The 12,982-nt window shown below is 40.4% G+C and overlaps 1 protein-coding gene across 1 annotated transcript; it reads right to left on the reverse strand.

Annotated features, from left to right (window-relative positions):
- Positions 1-451: 451 nt before the first annotated feature.
- On the reverse strand, positions 452-9,486 carry LOC133411795 (gastrula zinc finger protein XlCGF57.1-like). Its single transcript, XM_061694482.1, has 2 exons — positions 9,045-9,486; positions 452-1,874 (listed from the first exon to the last, which is right to left on the reverse strand). The coding sequence occupies exons 1-2, from the start codon at positions 9,160-9,162 to the stop codon at positions 658-660; spliced, it is 1,335 nt and encodes a 444-aa protein (XP_061550466.1). The 5' UTR covers positions 9,163-9,486; the 3' UTR covers positions 452-657.
- Between the last annotated feature and the right edge of the window lie 3,496 nt (positions 9,487-12,982).

Here is a 12,982-nt window from a genome sequence, read left to right on the forward strand (position 1 = left end):
GAAGCAGTTCAAGATTAAGTATAAAAACTGGATCTCTTAAGAGATCACGGGAGTACTTGCTTTTCTCTTTTTTTTGTTTCAGTTTTAATTTACCTATTTTTGTTGTTCTTTTAAATTTTTCACACAGCGTAATGGAGGGCAATTGAACAAGTGATTTTATTTAAAATCATTTTATAAACACAGCTTCTTACTCCTTATCAAATTTACATTTTGTTTGATTCACATTGGAAATAAACACTTAAACAAGGATAGAGTAGTCAACACAATGGTTCTTCTGTCACCGATACAATTATTGGCTTAACGTCTTTATGTCATCAATCCATTTTCTGTGCAGCTTATCCTCACTAGTGTTGCAGGTGTGCTGGCGCCTAGCTCAGCTGACTTCGGGCGAGAAACAGGGTATACTCTGAACTGATTGCAAGCCATTTGCAGGGTACATTTTGACAAACAACCATTCACACTCACATTCACACCTGTCTTCATGTCGTCATAAAATTGCCAGTCATATTTTATTCAATATCACATATACACAGTTACTCATTGTTTTATTCAGTGTTTTTAAAAAGCTTCAACAATCTTTATTCTCACCAGCACACTTCTGTCTCTTGACAAAACCATTAAAATCTTTTAGCACAAACACTCCGACTGTTTTTTTCCTCAGTGTGTGTTTTTGTGTTTTCTTAATTGACCCTTTTGAGAGAATCTTTGACCACAAACTGAGCAGACAAAAGGTTTCTCTTTCGTGTGTGTTCTTGTGTGAGATATTAAACTTGACTTTACAGTGAAACTTTCACCACAAACTGAGCAGGTAAAAGGTTTCTCTCCAGTGTGCGTTCTTGTGTGTATTTTTAAGTTTCCCTTCTGAGTGAATCCTTTACCACAAACTGAGCATGGAAAGGGTTTTTCTCCAGTGTGTGTTCTTTTGTGTCTTTTAAAAAGTTCCTTACGAGAGAATCTTCGACCACAAAGTGAGCAGGCAAAGGGTTTCTCTCCTGTGTGTGTTTTTGTATGCTTTGTAAAAGTTGACTTGTCATAGAAGCTTTTGCCACAAACTGAGCAGATAAAAGGTTTTTCCCCAGTGTGTGTTCTTGTGTGCGTTGTTAAACTTGCCTTTACAGAATAGCTTTTGCCACAAACTGAACAGACAAAAGGTTTCTCTCCAGTGTGTGTTCTTGTGTGGGATGTTAAACTTGACTTGCCAAAGAAGCTTTTGCCACAAACTGAGCAGACAAAAGGTTTCTCTCCAGTGTGTGTTCTTGCATGTGATGTTAAACCTGACTTCTCATAAAAGCCTTTGCCACAAACTGAGCAGTTAAAATGTTTCTTTCCAGTGTGTCGTCTCATATGAACTTTCAAATGCGCCTTTGATCTACCTGTTTTCCCACACAGAGAACATTTCCAGCCTTTGTTGTCAAATGCCATATCATCTTCAGAGAGTTCATCATCATCATCGTCATAATTATAATCCTCATCATCAACATCATCATAATCCTCATCATCATCGTCATCATGGTCATCATCAATGTCAGGAGATTGTGACATTATGTTGTCACTATCTGCCTGGGATCCTCCACAGTGGTCTCCAGCACCTTCAATTGCTGTGGGTTGACCTGAGCTCCTGCTTGGAGGCTCCGTCCCTCTGTTCGCCTCACTCAGACCCTTGTCTTCATCTTCACTCTTCAAAGGGTCAAAGTACGATGGTAACTCTGTGAGATCCTCCTCCTCTTTCATAAGGGGGGGTTTTGGATCCTTTTTAATGTGATGGTGCTCCTCTGCTTCCTCTTTAATGAAAGGGTGCTCTTCTTCCTCCTCCTTTTTAACGTGAGGGGACTCTGGCTCCTGCTGCCAAGGACGAAGATATTTTTCACTGACGTCTGCAGGACAGAAGAAGACAAACACAATTGGTTTGGTAAAGTAAAATCTCAAGCCGTGACTTTGATGTTGTGCATTGTTGTTTCTACACTGGAACTTGACTAACGAGTTTAATTCGCTACATGACCAAACGCGTAACTACTCGTATATGAAATCAAGTTTCCTCATTGAAATTTATTGAAATGCCAATGTTTCTCATGAATAAAAATAGCACTATGTTGTAAAATATAAATATTAAAACAAGAGAATGTAAAGAAATAAACTAGTTTCATGATGTGTAATGATGCTGAAAGTCACGCATGCACACAGACACTGTATGTATTTTACCAAGTATTGTATCTTTGTTAAATCTGTCCAAAAACATTGAAAAGGAATTTCTCAGTCTTTAATAGCCATTTTTGAAATGTTGTGCTCGTGCTCTAAGTTCGCTCACATCCTCTCCTGGTGGCTAAGCCCCCCTGTAGTGTTACACCAAGTACAGATACCACTACTGGACCGGGATATTTTGATGTGAAAAATAGCACAGTACCATTTTTTTTGTTCTACTGGCATTAAAAATAAAAAATACACAACAGCAAGCACTCCTACAAAAAACAACAACAAAAAAGACACGCGACAACAGCAATCATACAGTGTCTTAAACGCCAGTAAACAAAACATTAGAAATGCCTTTAGAGCGAAGGCTTCTGTGTGTGCGACTGTGCAGGGGCCGGGAGGAGGAAATGGCTACAAACTGCTGAGCTCCTGCAGACTGTCCACAAGGGATGCACGAAAACTATCGATATTGGGGGGGAAAAACGACGTCACACACCGAAACAGAAAAACTGGACTAATAACAAGAGCTGTATCATTCAGCGGTGCGCTGGTCGTCAGCAGCTGTTGTTTTTGCATTGGCTTGGGACAGTCATGGAAATTGTCACAAAAATTCTTTGCTCATAACATCAAAAATAGTCAATATCCACAGTAAATTAGCATATGATCGGCAGCAATGAATTTACGAGCATCTGGTGACTTTGAGGTTGTATATTCAACGCTCGCGTTCATCGGAGAGCAGTTCTCGGCAAGACCTGGCGGCCTACGAAGCAGCAGACTCGCATAGAAGCTCAAGCCAACACAGGAGCGAGCGTGGGAGATTTGGCCACATGCAAAAGCACGGTTTTGTCGTGGTGGGCTAATAGCTAAGGTAAACGGAGAACACTGCTCATTACACATCTTCCTTATGCAACGTTTGCTCACTGAATAATAAATTAGATCATCGACAAATACAACTAACATCAAAACACACAACGGGCCTCTTGCTTTCGACTGGGCCAGCGCAAGTCTGTGTCCACGAATGATGCGTGCTGCCACAAATTCAAATGTTTTAAAATAAACATGATCGTCCGTTTCTTATACTGTTTAAAAAAAACAAACATGAAGATTTGAAGTTTGAGAAGGAAAAAAGTGATTGAGAAGTTCATTGACTTAGCAATACTATAGTTGTGCTGTCCTCTCAACACGTAACTATGCGAAGCTAGACAGCAAGTGAACTAATTAAGAAAGCTCCGTACACAAGGCGTTCTTTTGTTGCTCGTGTTGATACAAATGTCAGATAGATATAGTAAAGAGACAAAAGTTTCCCAAGACTGAAGCGTTTTGACCATAATTCAACGTGTTATGAGCCATTTTCAGAGTTCACTTTTACTGTGACAAGCTTGACTTCTACCGAAGAATATGTCAAAGATAGTTTATGAGCAGGAAGATGCTCTTACATCCATCCATCCATCCATTTTCTGAGCCGCTTCTCCTCACTAGGGCTTGCTGGAGCCTATCCCAGCTGTCATCGGGCAGGAGGCGGGGTACACCCTGAACTGGTTGCCAGCCAATTGCAGGGCACATAGAAACAAACAACCATTCTCACCCACAGTCATGCCTACGTGCAATTTAGAGTCTCCAATTAATGCATGTTTTTGGGATGTGGGAGGAAACCGGAGTTCCCGGAGAAAACCCACGCAGGCACGGGGAGAACATGCAAACTCCACACAGGCGGGGCCGGGGATTGAACCCGGGTCCTCAGAACTGTGAGGCTGACGCTCTAACCAGTCGGCTACCGTGCCGCCATGCTCTTTACATTCCTGGCAAAATAAACAATCCTTCAAGTGAAAATGTCTCACTTTGACAATTCTACCCCAAACGTTTTAACTAATATAATTTAATATCTTAACACCAGGAGATCGATACAACTAAAGGTACGGTACATTTATTTGGACAAATATGACAACTGAAATAGCTCATAAGATTTTAATTCAAGAGCTGATATCGAGTTATTTTCCATGGTTTACTTTATAACAACCAAAATCATATTTCATAAAAGTGATGTTTAGGCCGAAGGTGGCCGAAAGATTCATTTCCAGTTTTGGTTTGGTTGAAAGACTTTAATGACTGAAATAAAACAGTCGAAACAGAATGTTGTTCTGATGCAAGCAAAAACCCTGGCCAGCGTGCAGTCGTGTTTGTAAAAAATAAAAACAAAAAAATGGCACATCCACATTTTCACGCTAAAAACAAAAGCATGGTATTCAAATTATGTGTAGCTGTTAAAAGAAACCTCATTTGGGTTAAGTGTTTCCTTGATGAGTGATGCAGTACCGCCTCCTATACTAACCACCCTTGTAGAGAATACAAATTTTAAATTTGGTGGGCAGGCCTCGGTGAGAACAATTGATGCATTAGTGCCAAGCCATGTCTCTGTTAAAGGTCAGAGGACAAACACTTTAAGATTTTTCTTGATAACTCTAGAACCCCTTTAACAAAACACATCTGCCATTTCAAAGTGATTATATAGCAGATATACAGCAGTTCAATTGATAAATGTGATGCAGAATGCGCCTTCTGCTTTTTGCAGAAGGCGCATCCAGCCACAGGCCAAACAGCCTGTTCATTCGCCGTTGTGTGCTATTGTTCCATGCTGTTGTTGTTCATATTTGTCGTAGTGATTTAACGATGTCACAATGGTTTATTGTGTGGCATTTGGTTGTATAAAAGGTTCAGGCAGTGGCAAGAGTTTTTTTGGCTTTCCAAGTGAAAAAGGAACACGTGACCAGTTGGAGAAGGAAAGTCAATCGACAGGGGAAGAAACTATGGTGCCTAGCAAGCATTCCAAACTCTGTGCTGATCACTTCGAACCGTCGTGTTTTGAGAAAGACTTAGCAGAAAGCATTGGATACAGCGGTAGAGGCTGAAACCAGCTGCGGTGCCAACTATTTTTCCTACGGCCATCGGGACCTCAACCGCCAGCAACAGAACTAAATCTTGCAGACGAGAGGTGAGCATTTCCTTGTATATACCTACGACTATTATGGTTACTATGCACTGGGGAGAAGGAAAAGAAGACCCATGCAGTACTTTTCAGTACTGTCGTCTGTACTTTTGCCTATATGACAAGCCAACAGACACATGGCAAAGACTTTGTGTGCGGTGTGTTATAACGCTACTCGAGCGAGGGGCAAACAATATATAGGAATACTGCATACCATGTAAAAGCTTGTGCCATGTCACTGAAACATATATGAATATATAATACATATAGTCGTACTCAAAAATATTGGCACCCCTGGGGTGGCATTATTTTATACATGACTGTATAAAAAGACATGCTTTTTGACATACCGTCACATTGAGTCAGTGACCACTCTCTTTTTCTGTTGTACAGCTGCTACTTGGCTGCTCGTTGTCGTCACTGTCAGTTTCCGACCTCCTGATCGGCTCAAACGTGTACGGTTTGATGGTGCCAAGTTCAATTCGGTGCTACTGTATGTCGGAATCCTCCTCATATTCAAACACGTTGCTCGCCATTGCGTATAGCATGTAGCGCGTTGTGTTTGTCCATTGCAAAATCACTTCTGGTAGCCCTTGTGGTGGCTAGAGTAACAACACCCTGGTGCTTGAGCTTCGGGTAGGTTCGGGGAGGACTCAATATGCGTCATAAAAACTTAATAAACTATGGTTGAAAACTTGCTGGAAGTTACGTCCATGTATTACATAACATATAAACAATGCAAACATGAATTTTAACTGACCCCATAACATATTTTTCATCTAACTCATTCCCTGCCAATGCTGTCTAATAACATCATTCAGAATCCATCTATTCCCTGCCAATCCCATCTAAAGACATCAATGGCGTTTGATGGGTGGGGGAGGGTCTTGTGCATTTGATGTGTGATCGTCAAGCCTCCGGATAACTGCAATGAGGAATGGTACCCTGTAGAAGGCAACAATGCTTTGAGGTGAATGTTCCTCCCTCAGACGAAGAAGAAGGTGGAGGCGGGGTGCAATAGACAATGAGAGAAGGCAAGCATAATGGCAGAAAAGAATGCCGGGCCATATGGCGAGATCCTCTCGGCCGCTTGCCAGCTGATCATCTGCCGACCAGGATTTGAGTAAATGGGATCCAGAATCGTCAGATGAGTGAACTCCCTCTGGATCACCAGCCGAGCTTCATCCCGAGATCCTCCAGAATGGAGACGAAGTTAACTAGTTTGCACCTCGCGTTAGCTACATTTAGCGAGCAAACATGCTCCTTCAATCCTTGTTACATAAAATCATAATTTAGTCCCACTAGTTCACATTACAATGTAACATCTGTTGCCAGTACTGATTTTAATTTTCCATTTCGTCGATCTTGCAGGAATTCAATACCCGCAAGTCAAACATCTTTTAGGATTGTGACGAAGAAAAGTAATGTTTATTTTTTACCCTTGCAAAAACAGTCATCAATAAAAAAGTATTCTCTAGTAATGGTACATATTCTTTTAAATTTAAAGGTTACGCATCCAGCAGACATTCCACCCCCATTCCAGTAAGTGCGCAGACAAAAAAGGTAATTGAAAGCTTTTTTTTCTACCACGTCCCACGGCAGCAATTTCAACAATGTATTTTTTAGTAATAGTTATGTTTATAAACAGCACAGGTTGTGCTTCGAGCAGAAGTAGGGACTGGTTTCAAGGACAATAACAACCACACAAGATCTCATTGACCACCACAAAAGAATAAAATCCACGTGGATAAAACTTTGCTCGATTTTATGCGCAAGGTAAAAAAGAAAAAAAAACTGGACTATTGAACAAACGGTAGAGGAGGAGAATTTGGAGGAAAAAAGTGCAAGTGTGGGAGCCTCATTTGTTCATGCATTTCTGTCTAGTGTAAATTCTGTACAGTTATACTTGTAGATAAATTATTTTTCTTCAAAAGTACTTTATCAGTGTTGTTTTAGCTTCAGATGTTTGAGATATTCACTAAAGAAGAAAAATATTGGTGTCAAAGTCATTGTTCTGCTTGACCTGTCTGCTTTCACAAAAAGCTGTTTTCTCAGTTTTTCCCCCCTCCAGAAACAGATTTGGGTGAATGTAGCCTATACTTGATTGCTGATTACTAAAGAATGCTATAAGATGGAGACAAATGTTTTTTTCTGATGAAAGAAGAGAGTCTGATCTTTCTTTTGGTGGTTTTGGTGTTGACATAGTCATAGCACACAATGTTCTGTGGGGCTTGAAAAATGGGTGAAATTGCTCGAAAATGCACAGAAGTCTAGGGCTGGCAGTGAATGAGTTAATAATAAAATGACCAGTTTATTGTCAATGACCAGGTCATTTATGATGAATGTTGAATGCTTTACTTTTGGGAGAGCACACATTCAGCACAGCCAAATTGATGCTTGTGCCAGATGTGTGCTCATCAGGGCCAGTTGTGATGGGAACGTGTACCAAGCAAGTCTCCCTCTCATTGGAGCTTGAATTGATGTTGTGTAAAGGCCTATTGGAGGTTATGAATGGGATGGATAAAGGTGGACAGTAGTTGGGGCAAGCGGTGGACGAGAATGACACTGAAGTGCTATCATGCTGTAAATTTACTGATCGTCAATGTAAAAATGCGCTGCAGGAGCGGAGAGTGAGTTCGATGCTCAGCGGTAAAAGACGGGATCCTGTGAGATTTAGGTTTAGAGGGTCTGGTTTGAAAAGGTCTGGGCTGTTGAGGAAAGTGGTGAAATTGTCCAGAGAGGGGATGTCTCTGTTGCAGCAATAACATTTGAGCCAGATGTGGAGTTGTCTGATGTGGCCAAATTTTTCAACCCCAACGCAAGGGGATGAACCATGTACAACCATGGAGGTCCCGACGGCAAGCACGGAGATGTCGTTGCCAGGTGTTTCCATGGGAGGTCATTTGTGCCCCACCAACACCGCGATGTTCCTGTCGAGATGCCGCATGGCCGATGACACGCGAGGGAGCATTCCCACAGCCGCCCGTTCGTGCCTCCCCAGCGCTGCGATTTTGTGTTGCCGATGACATATGCATTATGGGTGGAATAATGTATTATGGGTGTGTGTTTAAGTGTGTGGGAAGGGTAAAATTGTTTACGCGTCGTTTTTACTCCTCTTTACACAATCGTAATAATGATAAAGACGTAATAGTTCTGACATATTCGCAAACTCTTTCATATTCATTCATATCTCAGAAATAATGACATTTATTTTGATGTCTGCTATTGTGTGAACGCAAAATGCCTGCCTCATGCTAGCACTTGAGCTCACAGATCCCTCTGGTGTATTGCAACAACGTAATGAGGCTCTCTCTACTGGCTTTAACGGTAAAAAAAAAAAAAAAAAAGCTTGAGTGACAAAGAAGGACCGTTTGTAAAAGAACCAAAATAAGGCACTCTAAAGACACTAAGAGCCATCTGTGTTAGTGTTCAGTGAAAAAGCATGTTAAGCAATAGGACAAAAATGCTAGATTGTAGATACAAAAATGTAATTAACATCTACAGAAGACATGTTGTAAATCATGACACTTAATTTCGGGCACTGAAAAGGAAAGACATTTTGGCAACACAAGGTTGAAAATATTACTGTAGAACCATTTATTTATTTATTTATTGCAACAATTATGACCGTTTGGTGGATAGCAACGCCAATAATTCTGGACTGATTTAATCTGGAATGCGAAAATGTTCTGCACACCAGCCCGCAAAAGGCAAAAACAAAACAAATAAAAGAGGCTCAAACCTTTACCACTTTTTTCCCCAAACATTTCGCTGTCACCACCATACAATAATTTGGATTCCACGAAAATATGAACAGGAATACTTTCAAAGATTAAAAAAAAAGTATTTCTTTACTAGGTAAATGAGTCCAAACCTGCTGTGTGTAACACAACTCGTGGCTGCTTGCAAACAGCGTCCAGCAGTTGACGTTCGTTCTCCTCTTTTATTCCACTAAATTCCTTCACGTACTTTGCTGTTGGTCTTGCACACATTTTCACACGATAATCCTGAAGTCCAGAAGATTGGACTCACAGATCACACTTGAACTGTGTTTAGCGATGTGTTGCTAAAAACTTACTGAACAAATGTATGTTTTTGTTCGCTTTGTTAGTGGCTAGCGAGCTAAGCTAAACCAAGCTAACTCGGCCGAAAAGCTTCAACGTGCACCGAGTCGAGTTTATCCGGACACAAAGATTTAATAAATGATGTTTCAGTGCAGTAAAGTAACGGTCGAGGTTTCAGTACATTCGATACTAATTCAAGAAGAGTTATTTAGCGTAGCGCGTGTGGTTACACAAAGAAAAACAACTCGTGAATAAAGCTTCTTCTTCTTCTGCTTCTTTTTCTTTTTCTTCTTAATGGTACACCACTGCCTCCTTCTGTTCCAACTTTGAAACAGACGTATTTTTACTCCATACATTAAATATACTGTACATATATATTTGTTTTTAACAAAATGGGCATATCCAAATGGAAAGAAGGCGTATGAAGTATAGTATACAAAGAGCAGTATACAAACAGGCGAAGGAAAGCAAAACAAAACAGCTAGGGGTACGTTATGCTAAACTTGCATATTAAAATAATTACATATATTAATTGTTGTTACAGCCTTTGTGCTATTAGAGTCTGTAATTTACATAAAGTATTCCTCAACATCATGCCAAAAAAACAACAAAATACGTTTTTTTTAAACTTGGTTTTGTTATTAAAGTATTTTGCCAAAACTATAAGAGAAGTTTTATTAGAAAATGACATTTTCTTTCTTTGTGGGGATTAACATTGGAAACCAAATAATAAATTTTCCCAAATACAAACAAAACTGTTTACGAAGATGATCAATGATAAATCTGCTGAAATCAGCTTTTTTTAGTATGCGTGCAATACCAGAAAATATGTAAAACTGTTTCTGGTTAAGGGCACGGTGCTCAACTGGCTAGCACATCTGCCTCAAAGTTCTGAGAACTCGGGGTCAAATCCGGCCTCGCCTCTGTGGAGTATGCATGTTCTCCCCATGCCAGCACGGGTTTTCCTCCCCCATCCCAAAAACATGCATGGTAGGTTATTTAAAGAAACTCAATTGGTCATAGGTGTGAATGTGAGTGCAAATCGTTATTTGTTTATGTGTGCCCTGCGATTGGCTGGCGACCAGACCAATACCTTTGATAAATGTGTCAGAGCAAACTGTATCCCTCAAAAAAATTTTGAGGGATACAGTTTGCTGTAGAATTTGAGAAATTCAGAGGAGATTATTTTTTTTCATCTGTGATTTCAATATTATCAATAAATAGCACACTGTTTCCTCCCTATCTTCTTGTTTCAAGGTCACAAAAATAGGATGACCTTTTTTTTTTTTTTACAGTTTTTTTTTCATGTAGATTAATAATCTCTTTAATTATCCTTCCATCCATTTTCTGAGCCGCTTCTTCTCATTCGGGTCGCGGGCGTGCTGGAGCCTATCCCAGCTGTCATCGGGCAGGAGGCGGGGTACACCCTGAACTGGTTGCCAGCCAATCGCAGGGCACATAGAAACAAACAAACATTCGCACTCACAGTCATGCCTACGGGCAATTTATAGTCTCCAAATAATGCATGTTTTTGGGATGTGGGAGGAAACCGGAGTGCCCGGAGAAAACCCACGCAGGCACGTGGAGAAAATGCAAACTCCACACAGGCGGGGCCGGGGTGGGATTTGCATGTTCTTTAATTATGTTCATAATATTTATATTTTTTAAGCAGACTGGAGTTAAACTTCCAGTATTTATTTGTGGGAATTTTTTTGTTGTTTTGGTTTAATGTAGAGGTGAATAGGACAATGATCAGTAAGTGCTGCAGCAGAAATATCAGAGCTGTTCAGTGGTCAATCCTACATTTCAAATTTTAGTTGTGCTGAACCTCGAGCATCTAATTATTCTGTGATTTATGTGTCTCCAAACATCAAAAAGGCCTTGTTCATTACAAAAGTTAGTAAAAATTGAATTAGGATGAATGGTAGAGAATGTATTGGGAAATCTATCCAAAAAGTCATTATGTGTTAAGCTCACCTCCAATTACAATATCTGTTGGATTTGTAATAATTGTATACGTTGACTTGGATGAACCTCAAGTGATCAATAATTTCTGTTAGGATTAACCAGTGCCCCTTGACATCAGCCGTGTGAGCCACAACCTCATCTGAGAAGTTATTTTGTAGGATAGTGCACCCTGTTGACCGAGACGTGCCATGACTGAAATAATGTTGATCTCCCTTAATGTGTAGAGTAGACAACAGGTGTCAAACACAAGGCCAGGGGTCAGATCTGGCTCGCCACATCATTTTATGTGTCCCTCAAAAGCAAATCATGTGCATCATCTTACATGATTATTGCTAGAATCTCTACCAAAATTTTAAATTGTCATATGTAATCAATAATGTTTAAATATTGCACGCATATTTTTGTTACTGTTAGATATATTGTAGAAGTTATCATTTATTTGCTTAGCTTGCATTAGTATTATGGACAATGTTTAGAAAGAAAGATGTCTCGCCTTCAAGAAGATGACTCAGCAGGAATCATCTGAGAGAAGGACGTGGCCGGGACGTGGCAGGTGCCATGTTTTCACCTTGAAACCCTACCCTTAGTGTGTTGTGTCTTGTAGCTTAGTACGTTATGTCTTGTAAACTTAGAAACCTCCCTATTTTCAAATAAATGCAGGAGCGACGGGAGAGATTGTTCAGAGCGTGTTGAGAGGCTGTAATCTGAACAATCTCCCATGCGCCCTCCTCATGAGAAAAAGAAACCAGCGTCTTCATTCCTTTTGTGTCTATTTTTTATAATGTTGGGCAAGATAAATCCAACAGTTACCCATCCATCCATCCATTTTCTGACCCGCTAATCCTTACAAGGGTCGCAGGAGTGCTGGAGCCTATCCCAGCTATCATCGGGCAGGAGGCAGGGGACACCCTGAACTGGTTGCTAGCCAATCGCAGGGCACATATAAACAAACAACCATTCGCACTCACATTCACACCTACGGGCAATTTAAAGTCGTCAATTAACCTACCATGCATGTCTTTCGGATGTGGGAGGAAACCGGAGTGCCCGGAGAAAACCCACGCAGGCAAGGGGAGAACATGGAAACTCCACACAGGCGGGGCCGGGGATTGAACCCCGGACCTCAGAACTGTGAGGCAGATGCTCTAACCAGTCGTTCACCGTGCCGCCTATTTTTGTTACCAATCCCGCCCCCCCCTTTTTTTTTTTTTTTACAGTACCTGCACAACCTATTATACTTCTAATTTCACAAATGTTTATCCATCAATTTATTGTCTATATGCAATAATATGAGACAATTGGCAATTTATATGGTTTCACAGTCGTAATGCCCCTTTGAGGGAAACCGTAACTTGGCCCGCAACAAAAATTAGTTTGACACACCTGGTGGTTTACACCAAAATTTGACATCTTCTTGTTTAGAATGTGTTTCTTGTAAGAAAATAATGCTTACTTTTTTCCCTGTACAGAACAGAAAAAAACTCTTCCTTTGTCATCTCTTAAACCCCTTGCATTGATAGATATTAGTAAAACGTTTGTTTTTAGCTCAAACGTACAAATACAGCCAATAATACCACTTTAAAAGTGTGTAACTGTATCAAATATCAGAATATATTTCATATTGGTAGTGAAACCCTGAACATTTGTGTCAAAACTCCATACTCACTTTCTTGTTGGAATTTGTCACTTCTTAATTGTGATTCTGGCATGACTCTCTTTCCATTGATGAAGGCGTACGGACCTTTGAACACTGCATTCAGTCCTTCCTTTATTCTTCTTT

Source organism: Phycodurus eques, chromosome 13, assembly GCF_024500275.1.
Source record: "Phycodurus eques isolate BA_2022a chromosome 13, UOR_Pequ_1.1, whole genome shotgun sequence".
Classification (NCBI taxonomy): domain Eukaryota; kingdom Metazoa; phylum Chordata; class Actinopteri; order Syngnathiformes; family Syngnathidae; genus Phycodurus; species Phycodurus eques.